Source organism: Gymnoscopelus braueri (assembly GCF_963280865.1).
Source record: "Gymnoscopelus braueri genome assembly, chromosome: 6".
NCBI classification, from domain to species: Eukaryota; Metazoa; Chordata; class Actinopteri; order Myctophiformes; family Myctophidae; genus Gymnoscopelus; species Gymnoscopelus braueri.
In genome coordinates this window covers 11,614,503-11,636,808 of record NC_137607.1, presented here as the reverse complement: position 1 = coordinate 11,636,808, position 22,306 = coordinate 11,614,503, and the positions used below count along the sequence as shown (strand labels likewise).

Here is a 22,306-nt window from a genome sequence, read left to right as displayed (position 1 = left end):
AATTAACACACTTGAAACATAATTAGCAGTTTAAAAAACAATGACTTTGCAAATAACTTAAATGACATTGAAAAGAAAATGGCCTCTCTACCTCCTGAATCACAACTTAAGAGTTTAAAGGGATATTTCACTTTCAAATAAAATAAACATAAATATATATATATATATATATATATAATAAATGAAAAAAGTAATGGAAAAAACACGGCCCCCTCACGCATTAGAATGTGTATCAAATTCTAATGCGTGAGGGGGCCGTGATTTTTCCTTTACTTTTTTCATTTTTTTTGTATATTATGTTTGTTTACGTTTATTTTATTTGAAAGTGAAATATCCCTTTAATGAAACCAAAATTTAAAGAGATTATGTTCTCAGTACCTTGTGTGCTGTAACAGAATACAATACAACCATGTCAAAAGACTGAGTCTATTCAGTAGCTTTTATAAATAATTTAGAATTAATACTTGACAAGTGCTGGCATTTGTGTTGGTGTTGTCTTTTAAAATATAGTTACTATTTTAATAGCAAGTACAGTTGAAAGTCATTCTAAAGCTTAATGTATTAAGTGCTAGAGCGTGCTGATATATAAGAGTGCAAGAGCTTTTTGATATTGTTGCTATCGGGAGAAACCTTGAATATCCATAATTCATAAATGAATGCCCTATTTGATACTTGCAGAGAAACAGCAGATCTGCAAGCTCACAATGCTTCAAGATGCAAGCAAGATGAAGCATTTGATGTGTTACCTCGTGTTTACCTTGCATACTGTAAATCACTCTGGATTAAGAGCGTCTGCTAAATGCCTACATTGTAAATTGCAACCCGTTGTGAGCTTGTAGATTTAAGGCAATTTTTGTTGCTACTATCAGTGGTGGAAAAAGCACACCATTTTTTTTACTTAAAGGGATGTTTCACTTTCAAAAAAACTTTTGGTCATTTTATCGTCTACTCAGGCTTTTGTGAGCCCCCCAGACCGTTTTTAAGTTGCTTGATTCAGTATTTAGATATTTGATAATCATTTTATCAGACACGCCCCCTTCTTATACAAACCCATTATAACTTCAAACTCCATTTTTAAAGTTTTCAAATAATTGTAGTGGAGTAAAAGTACAATAGTTGTATCCGAGATGTAGCGGAGTAGAAGTAAAAGTATTGGAAATTGGAAATACTCAAGTAAAGTACAAATACCTCAAAATTGTACTTAAGTACAGTACTTAAGTAAATGTACTTAATTACCTTCCACCACTGGTTACTATATATAAAGATGTGATGTTCTTTTGTTGTCACAACCTTTCCTGTGACTGCACCACTATCTCTAAAACATGTGTTGTTGTCCTATAGTGGTTTGATTGAGGCTTCCCTGTCCGTCACTCTGCTGTCTCTCCACCAACACCCTACCACTACTAATTCCTCCGGTGGTCACTGTCCCCGACACTGACCTCGACCCCAGCCCGGTCGGGGGAGGACGCGGCCAAATTGACCGAACCCCATGAATACCCTGAGCCCACCACGGCGTCCGGAGGACCGCTGGGCTGGGCTGCTGAACCCACAGAGGCGTAGCTGAAAGACACGGCTCCCATCTGGGTGGGACTCTGCAGGATCACGTGCGAGCCGCCGCCGTCCAGGAAGCCCATCGGCGACGAGGCTTGCTCGTACCCCACCTGTGCCAGGGGGATCCCCCCACCACCACCACCTGCCACCATGATGCCCTGAGGAGCGCCGGCTGGACCCCCGCCGGCCCCTCCGCCACCCACGACCAACACGGTCTGTCCCCCGCCGTCCAACACGGTCTGTCCCACTGTCCCGCCACACAACAACACCGAGCCCAGTCCCTGTCCCTCGGTCGTGGGACTCGTGCTGGCGACGTTAATTCTGTTCGTGACGTACTGCTCCGTTTGTCCCTGGGGGCCCGGGCCCCCGTTGACCACGAACATCCCCTGCATCATGTTGCCGTTGACGACGTTCTGCAGCTGCGGCTGGACGATGTAGTGCATGGGCTGCAGCATGGGGGCACTAGTGGTGTAGTAGACGGGCTGCTGCTGCTGCAGTACGAAGGTCTGGCCACCGGGCGGCAGGCAAGCAGTGGGAACTGGGCTCACAGGGCTCATAGGAGGTGACCGGGCGTTGGATTGGACGATCCTGCTGCTGCTGCTGCTGTTGTTGTTGTTGACGGAGGAGGATTGGTTAAAGCTTGTGTGGCTGACAGACGATTGGTTAAAGCCGGTGTGGCTGACGCTGACAGATGATTGGTTAAAGCCGGTGGGGCTGACAGATGATTGGTTAAAGCCAGTGGGGCTGACAGATGATTGGTTAAAGCCGGTGGGGCTGACGGATGATTGGTTAAAGCCGGTGTGGCTGACAGACGATTGGTTGACGTCAATATTTGCGCTGCCGACAGAACTCTGACGCACTGCAGCGGCGGCAGGTTTGGACTCATAATAAACGGGCCTGGCTGCCGGCTCCGGTTCAAACATGGCGACGTTATGGGTGTTTATTGGGGAGATGATGATGGGTTCCTCCGTGGGTAGAGGTTCTGGGGAGCAGACCTCGGCCAGGGTCTTGAACTTGGACCCCAGGTCGTCCAGGAAGCGGAGGTCGTCGTCGGCGTCCAGGAGGCTGCAGCACCCCACCGAGCCAGCGGGGGAGCCCTGGCCCTCGAAGTCGTACGTCATCACGATGTCCTCGTCCTCGGCTGTGATGCAGCCGGCCTTCTGCACACACAGAGGAACAAAAAAGTTATATATTTAGTATTATAGTTATTTACCAAATGACCAAATTGGTCTCAGACGTAATTTAAGCCTTTTTTTTTTTTCTGTGACCGTAATCTTAACTGTAAAGCAGTGTTGATTTTGACAGCATTTTTTTTTTTAGTTTTCTGTTGAATAAAATTCCATTTAGTTTTAATCATATTTTAGTCATCGACTAAATATCATAAGATTTTAGTTGACTAATAGTTGACTAGTTGATTTAGTCGACTAAAATGTATTTTGGCGGTGCATTGATAATGGCTGATTTTACACTTGCATGTTGCATGCTGAAAATAGCCGATCTACAAGCTCACAACACGTCGCGCTCTGACACGTTGTGAGGTTGTAGATCGGCTATTTTCGGAGCGCAACACCAGAGCGCAACACCAGAGCGCAACCAAACATAAAATGACTTGTCTTTTAGTTCTAATGGAGTTTTAGTCACCGTAGCTTAGTTTTTATTTCGTTTTCGTCAGTGAAAAAGGGTGTCGACGAACATCTTTCGTCATAGTTTTAGTCAACGAAATCAGTCCTCAATGTTATTTTAACTCTGAGAGTGTACAAATGGAACCAAATGTTCCCGTAAGGATCCATTTGGTCCCATTTGTACACTCAGAGTTACAGACCCCTAGATATATAATAATAATATAATATTTTAACATCACAAATCTTGTAAGGGGTTCTCCTGGCACCGAATATTTTCTCATGGGGTCCACGGCCAAATCCATTATAATTTTTGTCGGTGCTCTTGGAAGGGTGTAGGGTATGCCACTCCTCACCTGTGTGTAGTACTGGTGGATGAATTCATCTGGGAGGGCGATGCCTTCGTAACGTAGATTAGCCTCGTGTTCCATCGCCATGGCGTACATTTCAGCCTGGTTGCCGTACATTTCTGTCTGATTTCCGTACATTTCTGCCTGATTGCCGTACATTTCGGCCTGGTCGCCGTACATTTCTGTCTGATTGCCGTACATTTCTGCCTGATCGTTGTCCACGTAGTCGTAGCGTCCCCCTAAAGTACCCATGGTGTTGTACAAAGCCGCGTTACTGCTCATCGTGGTAGCGGCGGCCATGTTGCCTCCCCACATGGCAGGGGCTGCTTGCATAGAACCTGCTTGGGTTCTATGGACAGGAGAACTAAGGAGAGGAACTTCCTGTTGAATAAAAAGAGGGAAACAAAGAGAAATCAATTGAGAGAAAGCGAAATGAATGACTAAAAACCAGTAAAGTAGCTAAGTACATTTACTGGAGTATTTCCACATTTCTGTACCTTTACTTCCACTACATCTCAGAGGCAAATATTGTACTTTTACTCCACTACAATTATTTGAAAACTTTAGTTACTTTGTAGATTTAGATTATTGTTACAAAACATACATTAACCACTTCAGCCATATACATTTCGGTTATTTGAAAAATATTTATACTAATATACTAATACTTTTGTACTTTTACTCAAGTACATTTTGAATTCCGGACATTTACTTGTAACAGAGTATTTCTACATTGCAGTATTGATACTTTTACATAGGGGCGGCAGTGGCTCAGGGATAGAGTGGCAGTGTAGAATGAACTGGAAACCGCAAGGTTCCCAGTTCGATCCCGGGCTGAGGGGCTCCTCCAGAGTTAGTGTCGAAGTGTCCTTGAGCAAGACGCTGAACCCCTAATTGCTTCCGATGAGCAGGTTGGTGCCTTGCATGGTTTCCTCCGCCATCGGTGTATGAATGTGTGTGTGAATGGGTGAATGTAATGCACAATCTATGTAAAGCGCTTTGGATAAAAGCGCTATATAAATGCACCATTTACCATTTACTTAAGTAAAAAATGTGAGTACTTTTTCCACCACTGCTAAAAAACAGTCAAAGGGATATCTTTACACCTTGAATTTAAGCGTAAATGATCTAGTCATAGCAAAGGAATTTGTTTATTGATTTGGTAGCTAGACTAGCAACTTCATGTTCAAGTGCATTTTAGCTATCCATGACCCTGAGCTAGAGTTTAAAAGCCCCTAGAGGCCATGCTGCTCTTTACACCCAACTGGAAATGTTGGCCAAACTGTGGCGCTAGAGGAAAAGGACATGGGTAATCAAAATCAAGATGGTCCACTCTTGCAATCTGCCTGTTACATTACGAGATCTCTTGTGTGCAAAGTTCATGTTTTGGCCTGAGGGTGGTGCTAGAGAACTGCCAGCAAGACATTGGCTGTACATGAGCTGTTCATGCTTGTAAGACAGTATAACACCTTCAACTGTCTTTCAGCTGTAAAAATGGCCACTGTGAAAAGGGTCTGTTGGGTTATAGTCTCGCGTAGCCAGACAACTATTCCAGAATCTCCGAATGCTAAAGAGTCTGGAACTACACCTCCCGAAATCCGAGCGAGGAAGTTGGCACTTCCGTTCAGGAAAATATCATTTAAAATATCTTTACATTTTATTTTTAAATTTCCATTTCTGCTTAGCGTCAAGCTATATATGCTATAGATGATTTTCAGACTGTATGACCGGAAACATTTGAAAATTGTGGGAGACAACAGTCTGGCCACGCGAGATTAGTTGGGTTAAAATCACTTGAAAGGCCTAAGGGTCCAAATTCTTTGGCGATAACTTACTTCATCACAATACTATACAATACTAATTACTTCAAACTAAGAATGTTCTTTCTATATCTGATTGCAAATTGGAAATACTCCAGTAAAGTAAAACGTTTTTTCTTTTTTTACTTAAGTACAGTACTTGAGTAAATGTACTTAGTTACTTTACACCACTGGTGTCCACTTCATACATAACAAAACTAATATCTATATGTGTATTTAGCATGCGTTTACCCTGTCCTCTCCTTGTCCTTCTGTATGGTAGGGTATCAGATGTTCTTTGGTGTCAAACGGAAGCTCAGCGAAGGCCCCTTGGAAGGTTCCACAGGAGCATGACATCAGCAGGAAAATGACGGCTACAAGGTAACATAGATATGGGGAGGAAAAACTTTATATCCCTGAATATAACAATCAAAAGTGTGCCATTTCTTTTGTAAGAGTGTTGTCAGAGTGTAAAGACATTGGAAATCAAGGGCAGGCAGATGTACGTATGGCTCCCGGAGTCTGATTCGCACCCGGGTCTTCGCAAGGGAATTGTGGTCCACTGCACTAGCTGGTTGAGCTAAGGCACCCCAATTATTATGTTTTTGGAGCACAGCTTAAAGCAGTAGTTCACCCATTATTATCTATCAATTACACACCCCATGAACAGCGGAGACTGAATTAAGTCTCCTACTGACCAGCCAACCGGTCATCGAATTGTTGGCTCAGGAATGTGACAAAAAAAAAATGATACATTAATTCAAGGCTTCATGGGGTGTGTAATTGATAGAAAACAAGTAATTGTGTTCTATCAATTAGAAGTTAGTAGTTTTCAACGGGAGCGCTGAGTATGCATGCTATGCTAGAAACACTGGACGAGGCGCTGATCGTCTATTCTGCGCTGTGTGGCCACTTTTGGCATTTTGATCTGGGGTCGCAGAGAGGTGAGATATTTTCAACTCTGGGCATTTGGATGAGCAATTTAGAAGAGTAGCTTGTATTTTCAGCTAAAAAAAAAAAGAACCTTTTGGAGTTGCACACTGCCTTAAAACAGTTGCATGAAAGTTATGCAGGTAAAGAATGTATATTATATATCAGTGGTTTTCAAAGTGGGGTCCCAGAGATGAGAATCGTATCAAACTGTGGGTCCTTGAAATTCAAAAGGTTGAGAATCATTGGTCTACTATACAGTATATTGGCTCGCAGCTTCGCACAATAGAGCTAAAGACAACCACTGCTTTAGAGGAAACTACACTGTAAACATACAGGTCCATTTGGTTCCATTTTTACACTCTCAGAGTTAAAGGGATAGTTCAGCCCCAAAATGACTTTTTTCCCTATCGATTAGTCGCCCCATGGAGACTTGAATTCATGGATATTTTTATGTTTTTGTCGCATTCCTAAGCCAATAATTTGATGACCGGCAGCGGTTCCGGTAGGAGACACAAAGAGTCTCCTTCATATCTTCTACCGGAACCGCTGCCTACCGGTCGGCTGGTCATCAAATTATTGCCTTACGAATGCGACAAAAAAAAAACATTCAAGAGTTCCATGGGGTGGAGAAAAACTTTTTTTTTGGGTGAACTATCTCTTTTAAAGTGGTTCGTGGCCAATTCATAGGAAACTGGGGGTCCTTGAATGTAAAAACAAAAAGTGTGAGAACCACTGTTTTAGATAACAGGACTCACTCACTCACCAAGCAGCACCAGAAAGCCCAGGATCATGACGGATATCCCCGGCGTTCCGAACGTCGACGACGTGCCCTTGAGAGCAGCCGGTTTTCCATCTGCGCCTATGGGCACCACTCCTCCTCTGGCCCCCCCTTTACCCAGGGGTCCGGGGCCACAGGTCCCCCCCTCCTCACAGGTGCACACCAGCAACTCAAAGTGTTGGGGCTCCGGGCAGGCCAAGCCCTGCTGGTCCTTGATGACCAGGGTGACCTTGTAGCGTCCGGGCCACAGGGGACTCACTGACCTCAGGGACACACTGGAGTCTGGAGGAGACGAGCGGAAGAGGGGTGAGTGCACTTTGAGCGGAGGGATGCGAGGATATTGGTCGATTGCAAAAGATTACCCAGTACATCTCAGTCAGAGAGACAAACTGGTCGTCCTTTTACAGCAAAATGACACTTAAGGTTGAGGTTTTATGCCATGATGTAACTCCAAATATGTGTGAGATACAGTATCTTCAATAGCTCATTGTTCATTCAATAGTTCATTGATTAGAAATTGGTATTCCAATTCCTCATTGACTTACATTGTGAAATGGGTCTCAAAGTCGCTCTAAATGAATGCAAACAATATTGTGACAATTTATAAATTACTAATTACAAATAGTATTACTTTTTTCTTTTTCTTTTCTTTCTTTTTGTTTTTAAATCAAATAAATGAAGAAATAATTGAAGAAACCCCCTCACACATTAGAGGGACAATATATATAATATATATATATTTCCTATTTAAATATTTATATTTAAATATTTATATTTAAATAGGAGTTTGAAGTTCAATAGACTTATAGGAGTGGGACGTGTCTGATAAAATGAATATTGAATATCTAAATATTAAACCAAGCTTAAAAACGGTCTGGGGTGCACACAAAAGCCAGAGTAGATGTCAAAATGACCCCTAGAAGTGTTTTAAAGTGAAATACCCCAACTAAGAAGGTTGAGAACCACTGCCATAGTGTACCTGTGAGGGTCTGGATCTCCCAGTCCCCTCTGGTATCTTCAGGGACCAGGCTGAAGGACAGAGGGGCTCCGTTGGGCTCACCATCCACGTCGCTCGCTGTGACGTTGACCACCCTGGTGGTGGAACACTCGTACTGCAGGGTGCTGGTCAACGTGGGACAGTTATCGTTGACGTCACCCACCTGCAGGGCTATTGTCCCCGTGGCTGTGAGAGAGGGTCTCTCTACAGGAAGAAAACATCATATCTTCATAAAGTTAATGAAAATAGCAAGATAAGATATGTCATATTTTATCATTTAGGCATCTAGCTACTGCCCTTATCCAGGGTACCATTATAAGAGTCCTACAGTGCTACAGCTAGAGAGGACTTTTTGTGTACTGTTCTTGGGTATATTTTTGTTTATAGGTGGTGTAAGTACTATTGTCGGGGGGGGGGGGGGGGGGGGTCTTTTTGCAGGTAACAGTTTTGAATTGCAGTCACCTGCAAGTGCTCTTTTAGAGCGGTTTTGAAGGACAGTAGGGATTTACACTCCTTCACGATGTTGGTAGGGCGTTCCACATTTTTGTGGCAAAGCAGCAGAACGAATTTAACCCCTTGTTTGAGCCACATCTGGGTTGAACGTGATTAGTGGAGCTCCCTCTGGTGTTGTGATTGTGGACGTCATTGACGTTTTTGAAGTAGTTTGACAGGTACATGGGTGTCTTTGTGTTTGAGGTGTAGTGTATCTTGTAGACCAGGCCCATTGCAAGTTGTTTTACTCTGTCCTCTACCCTGAGCCATCCGACCCGAGCAAAGTGAGCATGGTTGTAATTGTGCATTGTGGGTGTAAGCATAGAAATAGAAACCTAGATACCTCATTGGCCTCTGCAGTTCATTGGAGCGACCTGTTTCATATGGTGGCCGCCATACGCGCTGTGATTGGCCAGTGCCCGTCCCCCCCGGAAATGGGGGGAACGGGCACTGGCCAATCACAGCGCGTCTTTTCCAAGACTTGTCAGAATGTAGTTGTCCCGCCCCCACCTGCCTCTGATTGGCCTACTGAACGCCCCCTTCTGTGACGCATGCAGACATTTCCAGCTGCCCCCCAAGGAAGCGGAAGCGCGCCCGCCATACAGACGCTTCAGAGCCAGAGGAGGCGTCTACCTTTATATGTCTATGGGTGTAAGGCGAAGAAGTAGCCTTACCAGTTTGTTTTGGGATGTCTGGAGCCTTGTTTTTAAGGCCTTTGTGGTGTTGTGGTACCATGAGGTGCATGCATTGTCGAAGTGACTTTGGATGAGTGCTCCTGTTGAGTCCTCAATAAGGGGAGATCCTGTTCAAAGATTTTGTTATTTGTTTGACTTTTTTGATTACTTTAGTTGCCATTTTATCACTGGAAAGATTTGCCTCTAAAATGGAACCCAGGTAAGTAATTTCATCTTTTCTTGTCACCCACTTTTACTGTGAAGCCGTCGGTCTTGCCGAGATTAATTTTGGACCCAAAGAGAATGGATTTAGTTTTTACCAGGTATAATGATAGTTTGTTAGCGAGCCAGGTGCAGATTCTACCGAGTTCAGAGCTGAGGGCGTTTTCAACCTGGAACTTGTATCTGTCCGAGACCAGCAGAGCCGAGTCATCCACGAACAAGAACAAATTGCTGTCACAAGCTGATTTCATGTCGTTTATGTGACACCCACAAGTGTATGTGCACAATTGTGATATGCTATTTATTTCATTTTGTGTATTTGCATTGTAAGAGGCCAAATCCATATGTGTTTTGTGTTCAACTGATAGTAATAGTAGTTACTTAGTCACGCCACCAGGGGGAGTATCGCCCTAGGGTGAGCCATGGTTTGTGTGATATTATGGACCTCTGAGGCTTCCGTTCTTCAGACAGACTACAGCCTGCTTTGAAGAACAACCTAACGTCTCTTGTCTATATATATTCCCTGTACAAAACAGGTTAGTAACATGTGCAAAAGCATCACAACTTATTTCAAAGGACTCATAAGCCTTTCTTCTTTTATTTGGTCAAAGACTGATCCAGAGATATTGGGTTTTGGTTAAGTTTAAGACATGGGAAATGTGCATTGAATGAATGACTGATTCTAAAATGGTGGCCTTGTTTATTGTCTATGTACAAACGGCAGCTCCCTGACATAAGTGCCATAACTCCACAGTTTACTAGTGTTTGGTGTAATATTGCAAATGTTTATGGAAGGTTTTGTGATATTTTTGGGTACAAGTATTTTGATTAATTGTTGATGTGTTCTTTATAAAAAACGTTCTGTATGCAGTAAGACTGTAAAAACTTAAACAAAGCCAGGTTTAAAAACAGTATTACAGTACTTGCAGTACTAGGAGTAAATTACAGAGACTGATTAAAGCAGCAGTATTAAGAGAATGTGAGTTCCAGAGCACATACAGTACAAATATATTTTGTAAACAGTATTATTGGTGAAATGTGACAACAGAAAATAGACCAATGTGTAGCAATGGTATTCTACCAGTAACAGTTTATGGTGAATTGTGAAATGTGGATTGATGAATATGTGATTGAGAATATGAGATATATGATTGAAATTAAGAGAAAAAGAGAAAGAAATGAAACTACGATTCTGTGAATAAATGAGACAGACTACAGCCTGCTTTGAAGAACAATCTAACGTCTCTTGTCTATATATATTCCCTGTACAAAACAGGACACATCTTCTGCTAACAGGTAACTCATTCCTGAGGCCTGTAACAGAATTTTGGGGGCTCGTCCGGGATCGGCATCAGACCTGAGGGGATGCTGATCTAACCTACAAACCCAGGGCAGACATCACAGCGCCGGTGTGGTGGAGTGACGGGTGTGCAACTGAGGCAGCTACGGGACCACTGTGTTTGAGAGGGACCCTAGCTGGAGGAGTGCAGCACAGCTCGACCAACATCACAGGACCAGCATGCTGGAGCGGCAGACGTGCGACTGAGGCAGCTTCGGGACCACTGCGTGTGAGAGGGACCCCAGCTGGAGGAGTGCAGCACAGCTCGCCCAACAGTACTGAACTGTGACTGTGAAACGTTGCCAAAGGAAGACTACAAACTGTGTATCGTGCCAGTGCAGCTGGACGAAGATTGCGAATTGCGAAACGTGCCAGTGCAGCTGGACGAAGATAGCGAACTGTGAAACGTGCCGGAGCAGCCGGACGAAGACCACTAGACTTTGAAACGCTGCTGAATGAGAGAAACATGTCAGGCAACGAAAGGAAAGAACTGACATGGAAGATAAAGAAACGGCTTCACAAGCTGACATCAGAGGAACTCTTCGAGGTCGTTGAGAACATCACACCAGTACCAGATGTCGACTCTGCAAGGGTAACTAAGGGTGATGAGGAGAGTTGTTTTGATTATATCTGTACTTACTTGAATTGTAAAACACTGCTTGAATCTGAGGATCAGGGTCTTTCACATTTGTTGTCTTTAAGGGATGTTGTTAATGAGATCATTGCTCTTCGTTACACACTACCTACACCTGCTAAAATAATTAGTCAGGGTACGGGGGGTAAGGTAGCTGACACATCTCCTACTGAGCCTGCTGATCCACAGGCAGTTGAGTATCAAATGTTAATGGCTAATTATGAGGCTTTGGGCAAGAAATTAGCTGAATGTAGGACCACACCAGCCCAACACACACCTACCTCCACTGTTTCACCACCATCAGATCTCAGTGCAGGGACTATAGCTCAGGACCATTCTACCACAGACCCAGCACACAGCCGGCCTGACAGTATGGTTTCCCTTAGAGACTTATCATTCCTGCAACGCAGAGAATTCAAAATCCATGGGGGTCAGGTGGGGGACAGCACGTCAGACATCAGCTACCATGAGCTCTGTAAGCAGATCGATGTGGGGCTGAAAGCAAAGCATCCAGAGAGTGAGATCATCCAAGGTGTTCTACGCATTGTCAAGCCAGGACAGTTTAAGGACATGCTTATTAACAAGGATGATTTAACCCTTAGTGAGCTCAAGAGCTTCATGCGTTCACACTTGAGTGAAAAGAGTGGAAGTGAGTTATTTCAGGAGTTGATGAGCACTAAACAATTTGAGCAGGAAAGTCCCCAACAGTTTCTGTACAGGATGATAGGACTGAAGCAGAAAGTCATGTTTGCATCCAGACAGGGTAACATGGACATTGAATATGAACCTCGCACAGTCCAGAATGTTTTCTTACGTACAGTTCATCAGGGCCTTCTCCCCAAGTACAGTGATATCCGCACTGAACTCAAACCCCTTTTGTCTGATTACACTGTGTCAGATGAGTCACTGATAAGACAGGTGAACAAAGTATGCAGTGAAGAGAATGAGAGACAGAGAAGACTGGGACATGGCCCTCGCCAAAAAGTAACGCATGCTCACAGTGCTCAACTCGAGAATAATGACACTGAGAAACAACCTGAAAACAAGGCAAAGTGTAAAAATAATGTGATGGAAGAATTGAATGCCAAAGTTGATGCTCTCACTAAATTGGTTGAGTTTCTCACAGCTGTTAAGACCCCAGAACAACCCTGTCAGTGTGCCCATACAAAGCCAAAGCCCAGACCAACAGCAAGGCCATACGGATGTCCTAAGTGTATTGAGAAAGGCTTAAGCTCATCATGCAACCATTGTTTCGCATGTGGGGAAGCAGGTCACAGGGCACTAGGATGTCTTAAAAGGGGGCAGACCAAAAATACTAGTCATTCCTCTGCCGACGCCCATGCCCTAAGCAGCAGTGAACAGCAATGCTCCACAGAGGCAGAGCTGCCACGAGAAAATCAAGCCCATGTTAAAACCAACTTTGTGACCCCCTCACCCATGAACAAAGAGACTGAAATCCGTGAAAGAGTGGCCCAGTTAGTGGGAAGGAAATGTAACATCAAGTGCTATATAAATGGCTATGCAATGGACTGTTTATTTGACACAGGTGCCCAAGTGAGTCTCCTCGATCGTCAGTGGGTAAAGACCTACCTTCCTGATCACAAAGTGCGTCCATTGGCTGAACTAATAGGACGACAGCCTCTCAGTGTGATGGCTGTCAATGGGGAACCGTTGCCGTATGACGGCTGGGTGGGAGTGATGGTTAGTCTCCCAGACAACAGTGACCCCAGTCTGACAATACAAGTGCCCTTCCTGGTTAGTAGTGTGCCCATGGACTGCCCCCTAATCGGTTTCAATGTGATAGAGCAGCTGATATTGGGACCAGAGGGTGGTGCTGACCTCATACCCACCCTTGTGAGCCTCCTGCGGGGTGCAATGAACATCCAAGATGACAAAGCCAGTGCACTAGTCAGCTTTGTTCAGACCAAACTCACCAACGAGGAGAAAGTCAGTCGAAGTGTGTTGAGAGTGGGACTGCATGATGTAGTCATTCCAGCAGGTCAGGTCAGACATGTGAAGTGTAGGGTTCCATTCCCCTTTGACACGTCTAACACATTTGTGCTCTTTGAACCCACTGAGAACAATCCACAGTTACAACAGCTGGATGTTGGCGACAGCCTTGTAGCAATCAGTCAGGCAAAAGTCCCCTATGTGAGAGTCCCCATTGGTAACCACACTAAGCATGAGTTGACCCTGTCCTGTAGAACAGTGCTAGGAAGCATTGAGCCAGTAGTTAAAATAGTACAAACTGACGAGGGAGGCCTGAAGTCCAGTAGCAGTCAGGAAGTCCCAAAGACTCAGCAGGACAAGGGGGGTAGTGTGGCAGAGCGGTGGGACCCACCAGTTGATGTAAGTCACTTAAGTGAAGAGCAGCAGAAAGTTGCAAAGGAACTGTTAAGAGAGGAGTCAGCAGCATTCGCACGAGATGACAATGACATGGGGTGTATAACAAGCTTAGAAATGTCTATCACACTTAATGACAATAACCCTGTTCAGAAATCCTATGCCTCTATCCCCAAACCCCTGTACAAGGAGGTAAAGGAGTATATTGAGGATCTTCTTGCCAGAGGGTGGGTCGTGAAGTCTAAGTCCCCTTACTCAGCACCTGTCATCTGCGTGCGTAAGAAAGATGGCACACTCAGACTCTGTATCGATTACCGTCTCCTAAACCAGCGCACAGTCACAGACCGGCACCCCTTACCGAGAATCCAAGACCTCACAGACACCTTGGGTGGGTACAGTTGGTTCTCCATTCTAGATCAGGGGAAGGCGTACCACCAGGGGTTCATTGCTGAGGGGTCACGCCACTTGACTGCCTTCATCACCCCCTGGGGTCTGTTCGAGTGGGTGAGGATACCCTTTGGGCTTACCAATGCACCTGCTCCGTTTCAACGTAGTATGGAAGAGATGCTCGCTCCCCTGCGAGACGAGTGTTGTATCCCCTATTTAGATGATATACTGTGCTATGCCAAGACATTCGAGGACCACGTTGATGGACTGAGGAAAGTCCTTAGAGCTCTGCAGAGTCACGGAGTGAAACTCAGGCCCACAAAATGTGACCTGTTTAAACCTGAAGTGAGATATGTTGGACGGTTGGTTTCAGCCGAGGGCATCCGCATCGATCCTAAAGACTTGGAGGCGGTGTATGCCCTGAAGAAGGAAACACCAGCCACTATTGGAGATGTTCGGAGGATAGCTGGATTCTTGAGCTACTATCGCTCCTATGTCCAAGATTTCTCCAGAGTGGCAAAACCCATCTATGAGCTCCTGCAGCAAAAGAGAAACCAAGAACAGCAGTCTCAGGAGAGGCACAGAGCACAGAAGGGAAAGGGTGCACAGTTGCCATCCAGAACTCCAGTTGAATGGACTGAGCAGCACCAAGAGACCCTGTGTAAGTTAATTGACCAGTTAGTGAATCCCCCTATTCTCGCCTACCCAGACTTTGAGCTGCCTTTCGTGCTCCACACGGATGCATCCGATAAGGGACTTGGAGCTGTCCTGTACCAACGCCAGAATGGGAGGCTTAGAGTAATTGGCTATGGCTCAAGAACCCTCACCCCAGCCGAAAGAAACTACAAACTGCACTCAGGCAAACTCGAATTTCTCGCTCTGAAGTGGGCCGTCTGTGAGAAATTTAGGGATTACTTGTACTATGCCCCACATTTTACCATCTATACAGATAATAATCCCTTAACGTATGTCATGAGTACCGCTAAGTTGAATGCAGTTGGGTTCCGGTGGGTGGGTGAACTGTCCGATTTTAGATTTGACATAAAGTACAGACCTGGCAAAGCAAATGGTGACGCCGATACACTGTCCAGGTGCCCCCTAGACATCAACAAATATGTCACTGAGTGTACACAGGAACTGCAAAGAGAAGCTGTCACTGCTACATGGGGAGGGTGCAGGGCAGGTGAGAGTGGAGATGTTGCCTGGATTGCTGCCCTGGCTCTAGCACAGAGTGCTCAGTCTGAACCAAGCAGCAGAGAAGCTGTGACACCAATTGATCTTGCTGAACTGCAGAAAGCCCAGAGAACAGATCCAGTGATCTGTGAAATTCTGAAAATGAAAGAGTCAAACAAAACACTGACAGATGACATGAAACGGAATGTTAGGGGCACTGGCAAGAAAATGATGCATGAGTGGACAAGGCTTCACTTAGAAGATGGGGTTCTCTATCGTAAGACAGCAGAGAGACGTCAACTAGTCTTGCCCGCTAGCTTTAAACCACTAGTTCTCAAGCACTTGCACGATGATATGGGCCATGTCGGCACTGAAAGAGTTCTCAATTTGGCAAGACAGAGATTCTATTGGCCCTATATGAGACGTGAGATTGAAACCTATGTCACCAGACAGTGCAAATGCATAAAACAAAAGAAGCCAGTGACACACATACGAGCACCAATGGGTAGCATAACCACCAGCTCACCACTTGAGCTTGTGTCCATTGACTATATGCACTTAGAGCCAAGTAGAGGAGGGTACCAATACATACTCGTTGTGGTAGACCACTTTACCAGATATGCACAGGCCTATCCGACCCGCAACAAGTCTGGGAAAACAGCGGCGGAGAAGATATTTAATGATTATATTCCCAGATTCGGTTACATGTCCAAATTGCATCATGATCAGGGACGCGAGTTCGAGAATGAACTCTTTCGAACACTACAGCAAATGAGCACAGTGGGACACTCGCGAACTACCCCTTACCACCCCCAGGGCAATCCGGCCGAACGGTTTAACCGTACGATACTCCAGATGCTGCGTACTCTAAGTGAGGAAAAAAAAGAAAGTTGGAAAGATTATCTTCCCCAGATTGTACATGCATACAATAGCACACGCCATGAAGCGACTGGTTATTCACCTTTCTTCTTGCTTTTTGGTAGACACCCAAAGTTGCCAATAGACTTGCTATTTAGAATGTTTATGAGTGAAGAACCCCAGACAGCAAGGGGCTATGCTGAGAAATGGGCAGAACGAATGACAGAAGCGTACCGTATAGCATCAGAAAACAGCAAAAAGTCAAGTGCTCGTGGGAAAAAGTACTATGACCAGCACACAAGAGGAGTAGTGTTGCAACCAGGTGATCGAGTGCTGGTACGCAACCTGAATCAAAGGGGTGGTCCTGGAAAGTTGAGGGCATATTGGGAAAGCACCATCTATGTTGTGACAGAACAGATCAATGACAATCCAGTCTACAAGGTGGTCAAAGAAAATGATAGAAACAAGTCACGTGTCCTGCATCGCAATTTGTTGCATCTTGTCAATGACCTACCTGTTGATCTGCCTGCAGAGATAGAAAAACCTAAGTCAAAGAAGAGGAGAGTCCCAAATACACCTCACAGAGAGACAGAACCACAACCCGACAGTGACACAAATTCTGATGAGGATGGAAACACCTACTATGAGCTAAGATATAATCTGAGAAGTGGAAATAGAGTGGAAGTTATACCCACAGAACCGAGAGAAACAGAACAGGAACAGTATGGTGATAACCAGAACAATGAGCCTAACAATGACATTGAAGAGGAGGAATTGGAAGGAAATGGAGAGCCAAGGGTCAGACACACACCTTCCACAGCGAGTGAAAGTGAAGCAGAGGAGCCTGTTCCAGAAAGGATACTAGAGAGACCTTGCCTGACCCCTGACACTAATGTACACACACCCAGAAGGTCCATTAGAGATAGGAGGCCAGCACCACGTTTCACTTACAACACTTTAGGCCAGCCTTCAGTTCAGGGACACCCATCAGTTAGTAGTGCAGAGGTTTATGGACCACCCCAGATGGCTCATTGGGGAATGCAAGTATATCCTCTGACACATTACCCAGTCCCAACCCCTTATCCCATCCCATCACCATATTGGCCATCCCCTTACCCCTGTCCAGTATTCCAGAACATGCCAACCTATTCTTAGAGGGTTAAGAAATTGCACTAAAAGTTTGTTATTTTGGGTCTTGTGGAGTATTATTTGAGTGGTAAAATGTCAGGAGCCATTTTATTTTTTTGTTGGGGAGTGTGTGACACCCACAAGTGTATGTGCACAATTGTGATATGCTATTTATTTCATTTTGTGTATTTGCATTGTAAGAGGCCAAATCCATATGTGTTTTGTGTTCAACTGATAGTAATAGTAGTTACTTAGTCACGCCACCAGGGGGAGTATCGCCCTAGGGTGAGCCATGGTTTGTGTGATATTATGGACCTCTGAGGCTTCCGTTCTTCAGACAGACTACAGCCTGCTTTGAAGAACAACCTAACGTCTCTTGTCTATATATATTCCCTGTACAAAACAGGTTAGTAACATGTGCAAAAGCATCACAACTTATTTCAAAGGACTCATAAGCCTTTCTTCTTTTATTTGGTCAAAGACTGATCCAGAGATATTGGGTTTTGGTTAAGTTTAAGACATGGGAAATGTGCATTGAATGAATGACTGATTCTAAAATGGTGGCCTTGTTTATTGTCTATGTACAAACGGCAGCTCCCTGACATAAGTGCCATAACTCCACAGTTTACTAGTGTTTGGTGTAATATTGCAAATGTTTATGGAAGGTTTTGTGATATTTTTGGGTACAAGTATTTTGATTAATTGTTGATGTGTTCTTTATAAAAAACGTTCTGTATGCAGTAAGACTGTAAAAACTTAAACAAAGCCAGGTTTAAAAACAGTATTACAGTACTTGCAGTACTAGGAGTAAATTACAGAGACTGATTAAAGCAGCAGTATTAAGAGAATGTGAGTTCCAGAGCACATACAGTACAAATGTATTTTGTAAACAGTATTATTGGTGAAATGTGACAACAGAAAATAGACCAATGTGTAGCAATGGTATTCTACCAGTAACAGTTTATGGTGAATTGTGAAATGATGTGGATTGATGAATATGTGATTGAGAATATGAGATATATGATTGAAATTAGAGAAAAAGAGAAGAAATGAAACTACGATTCTGTGAATAAATGAGACAGACTACAGCCTGCTTTGAAGAACAATCTAACGTCTCTTGTCTATATATATTCCCTGTACAAACAGGACACATCTTCTGCTAACAGGTAACTCATTCCTGAGGCCTGTAACATTTACACATATTAGGAACCGTAAAGGCCCTAGTATGCTTCCTTGCAGAACGCCACAGCTCACTGGGAGGAGGGGGGGCAGGGTTCCGTTCGCCTCCACCACCTGTCCTCTCCCCTCCAGATTGGATTGCATCCAGCTCACTGATGTGCTATCAAAACCGATTGCTTTTAGTTTATCAATCAATATAGTGATTAACTGTGTCAAAAGCCACACTACCTTTCTTATCGCTCTCTCACCTAAATATAGTAAATCATTTTTATACTGTAGACAAGTTGTCTGCAGTTGTGTAGGTAATTTCTTGTAAGACAGTCAGATAAAGTATTAGTCAAGTCAATCTGTCTGTCTGTCTTCAGTATGTATGTCATGCTGTATGCAAATCTATCCACCAGAGGGAGCTGTGGCTCCATTAAATTCTCCTGTTTAGAGTTGAGACATCCTCCTGTCACAATGCAACAAATATTCTGGAATCATATTTTGTCTAAATATATCATGTACGTATTGTTATCATAAATATTGTCTTTTATAATGAAATTACTGCACAACTTAAGTCCTGTGTCATATGATGAAAAGCGAAAATAGCTTCTTCTAGCTTGTAAAGCTAGAAGATAATGGCTAAAAAAATTTAGCCATTTGGAGAAATATTTTTGCTCTTTTTTTTAGCATTTATTTTGTTTTACTTATAATGAAATGCCCAAGCACTCAAACCCAACAGGGTTTGAGTGGTTTAATTAGTAACACTGTCGCTAAATTGTTTTCCTTCCATCATGTCCAATCCATGGCTGTTAAGATCACTCAATTTGCTTTCAAGGATCAATAGCATGCCTCTTAATGTAATTCATATGATTTTCAACACCATGAGAACTGACCGTTTTGTGAGGGACAGGATTTTAGCCACATAGGTTCCATTGACCAGGAATGGACTCTCTCTGTCTGGGAGCTTGTGAGAGAGATCTCTGCTGTTTCTGGATCGATGGACAGCCAGTTATCAGGGTCATAACCTTTAGCATATCTGTGGGAAGGAGGGACAAACATTTACATTTCACATTACATACATTTTATTATTTACTGGTATTACATGTTACGTTTTTCTAAACCTTTTTTAATTTCAAGGATACATTAGGCCACAGACGCGTTTAGCAGATGCTCTTAATCCAGAGTGATTTACAAGAGTGACTTAGAGTAAACAAGGTAAACACATACATCAAATGCATAGAGACAGTGTAGGCCTCAGTAAACTAGCTGGATACAGGTAAACCAATACCTAGCATTTGTCTATGTCAGTGGTTCTCAAACTTTCTTATGTCAAGGATCCCCAAATTGACATATATTGGCCGCAGACCCCCTATCTGAAGCATTTTGGATATTTTTCCCAAAAATTCGAATAGCAGATCTACAAGCTCGCAGTGTGGCACGAAGTGACGCGCTGTGAGCTTGTAGATCTGCTTTTTTTTTAAATAGCCAACGTATACATAGATAAAGTGGTTAAAAGGATTGTGATGCTACATTAACTTCTTGTTCTGGGGACCCCCTGGAACCCCCTCAAGGACCCCTGGGGGTCCCCAGACCCCACTTTGAAAACCAATGACCTAAATTACATTTAGGAAAAAAACATGAACAAAATGACCAGGGTAAGCCTGCATGGTTTGTCAGAACAAGGTCAAATGCTATACACTCAGGTGTCTTATATGCTCTCACATGACGTTGTCTGCAGGTTGTCCAGTGTCGGGGTCGGTAGCCTTGTAGACGGCGATGACCTCTCCTACGGGGGTCTCCCCGGGGGTCTCGGACACGGACACGGGCTTGGTGGCGGGCTTAAAGGCGGGCCCCTCGTTCATGTTCTGCACTTTGATGCTCACCGGGTAACTCTTCCTCTTTTTCTTTTTGGGCCGCCTTTTGCGGGCCCGCCTCCTCCTCCTGCCCCGCCTCCGGCCCCGGCTCCTCCCCCGGCCCCACCTCCTCCGCCTCCGCCCCCACCCCCACCTCCACCTCCACCTCCTACATCTACGTCTACGTCTACGTCTGGCCCATCTCCATCCCCCTCTCCATCACCACCTCCCCCTCCTCCCCCTCCCCCTCCTCCCCCTCCTCCTCCCCCTCCTCCACCTCCACCCCCTCCTCCTCCACCTGCCCCTGCTCCTCCCCCTGCTCCGCCCCCATCTCCATCCCCTTCTCCTCCGGCCGGTGGTGCGACGTTGTCCACGACCAGCCCCAGGTTAATGTTAGGATTCGCCTCAAAGTCCACAGGCTGCGGGACCACACACACACACACACACACACACACACACACACACACACACACACACACACACACACACACACACACGCACGTTTGGATTACTATACTTGTGAGGATATTAGCATCTTAGGACAACGATTTTCTGAAGGCCATTCTCAGACATAAATGAAGACACTTGCACTATTAACATGCTGTTGATGGTGATACTGTGTCATTAACATGTGTTCCCCCGTCACAAAGATGGGGGCTATTATGTGTTATAAAGGTGTAGTGTGGCCAGTCAGCCATGGGGTGGTGCATTCTATGTGAGCACAAAGCAAATAGTGAGGCCTAACATCAGACTGTGTGTCAAACATGTAATTTAATATATTAAAGCCAAGGAATATTTTGTAGCTTCACTCCATCAAAGATACGGTACTGTAAGTAGTTGGGTAAGGGTTGTGTATAGGGATGCACGTTGAAACTTTGGCTGATATCCTATTACCAATTATTTGCATGGTCAAATCAACCGATACCAATACCGATAATTTAACCATAACCGCTAAAATCCCAGCATCAGTATTGTGGCGAAGGCTTTTGCTGAAAATAGCAGATCAACAAGCTCACAACGCGTCAGCTTCACATTCAAACATAAATATTATAAAATAAAATATATCGTCTAAAAACGATATAATATTTTGATATCGGTTCTATACCAACATTGTACTTTTAATGCCGATATTGCCGATACCCATGCGATGACCAATTTATCGGTGCATCCCTAGTTGTGTTTATAGTCTGTTTACCTTTTCTAGCATGAGAACGCCTTCGTTTGTCTTGGGATCGGTTTTGATACTAAAGGTCCCGTCATCGTTTCCAGAGATGATGTCAAACACAGCCGCGCTGTTGTCTGAGTTGGGCTCGTCGGCGTCCAGCACTTTGAACCTCATCACCTCCACGTTCACTGTGTTCTCCTCGATGTTGCCAGAGTACTACATGAAACAATGAACAAACATGATGTCAGAGAACTGCAGTGGTGGAAAAAGTATTCAATCATATCAATACTGCAATGCAGAAATACTGTGTTACAAGTATATGTCTGGTATTCAGAATTTACTTCAGTAAAAGTACAAAAGTATTTGTATCAAAATGTACTTAAAGTACCAAAAGTAGAAAGTAGTTATTATGCAGACTGTCCCATTTCACAAGTTTTCAAATGTATAAATTGTATGAAAATCTTTTGAAAATAAAAACAATGTGTCACATCGGGACACATTGTGAGCTTGTAGATCAGCTATTCTCAAATGCCCAAAATGTTTATAGGGCTGAAGTGGTTAATATATGTTTTGTAATAATCAAAATCTACAAAGTAACTAGTAACTAAAGTTTTCAAATAATTGTAGTCGAGTAAAAGTACAATATTTGACTCTGAGATGTATAGTGGAGTAGAAGTAAAAGAACAGAAAATTGGAAATACTCCAGTAAAGTAAAAATACCTAAAAAATTGTACTTAAGTACAGTACTTGAGTAAATGTACTTTACACCACTGAACAAACATGATGTTGCCAGAGTACAAACCATGGTTATTATAGTTAACTAAAACATAATAGACAAGATCATGTG

At 44.0% G+C, this 22,306-nt stretch overlaps 1 protein-coding gene across 1 annotated transcript in view; it reads right to left on the bottom strand.

Moving 5' to 3' along the window:
* Nucleotides 1-214: 214 nt before the first annotated feature.
* LOC308086797 (desmoglein-2.1-like) overlaps nucleotides 215-22,306 on the bottom strand; it is a 60,654-nt gene continuing 38,562 nt past the window's right edge. The window contains 19 exon segments of the mRNA XM_080430443.1: nucleotides 215-2,711; nucleotides 3,527-3,901; nucleotides 5,572-5,693; nucleotides 7,016-7,312; nucleotides 8,010-8,231; nucleotides 10,802-10,977; nucleotides 11,076-11,205; nucleotides 13,323-13,462; nucleotides 14,348-14,406; nucleotides 14,521-14,655; nucleotides 14,824-14,886; nucleotides 16,099-16,158; nucleotides 16,435-16,513; nucleotides 16,664-16,675; nucleotides 19,335-19,410; nucleotides 19,413-19,477; nucleotides 20,164-20,311; nucleotides 20,593-20,713; nucleotides 21,490-21,675. Of these exon segments, the coding sequence (XP_080286569.1) occupies nucleotides 1,404-2,711; nucleotides 3,527-3,901; nucleotides 5,572-5,693; nucleotides 7,016-7,312; nucleotides 8,010-8,231; nucleotides 10,802-10,977; nucleotides 11,076-11,205; nucleotides 13,323-13,462; nucleotides 14,348-14,406; nucleotides 14,521-14,655; nucleotides 14,824-14,886; nucleotides 16,099-16,158; nucleotides 16,435-16,513; nucleotides 16,664-16,675; nucleotides 19,335-19,410; nucleotides 19,413-19,477; nucleotides 20,164-20,311; nucleotides 20,593-20,713; nucleotides 21,490-21,675 (3,774 nt within the window). The 3' untranslated portion in view covers nucleotides 215-1,403.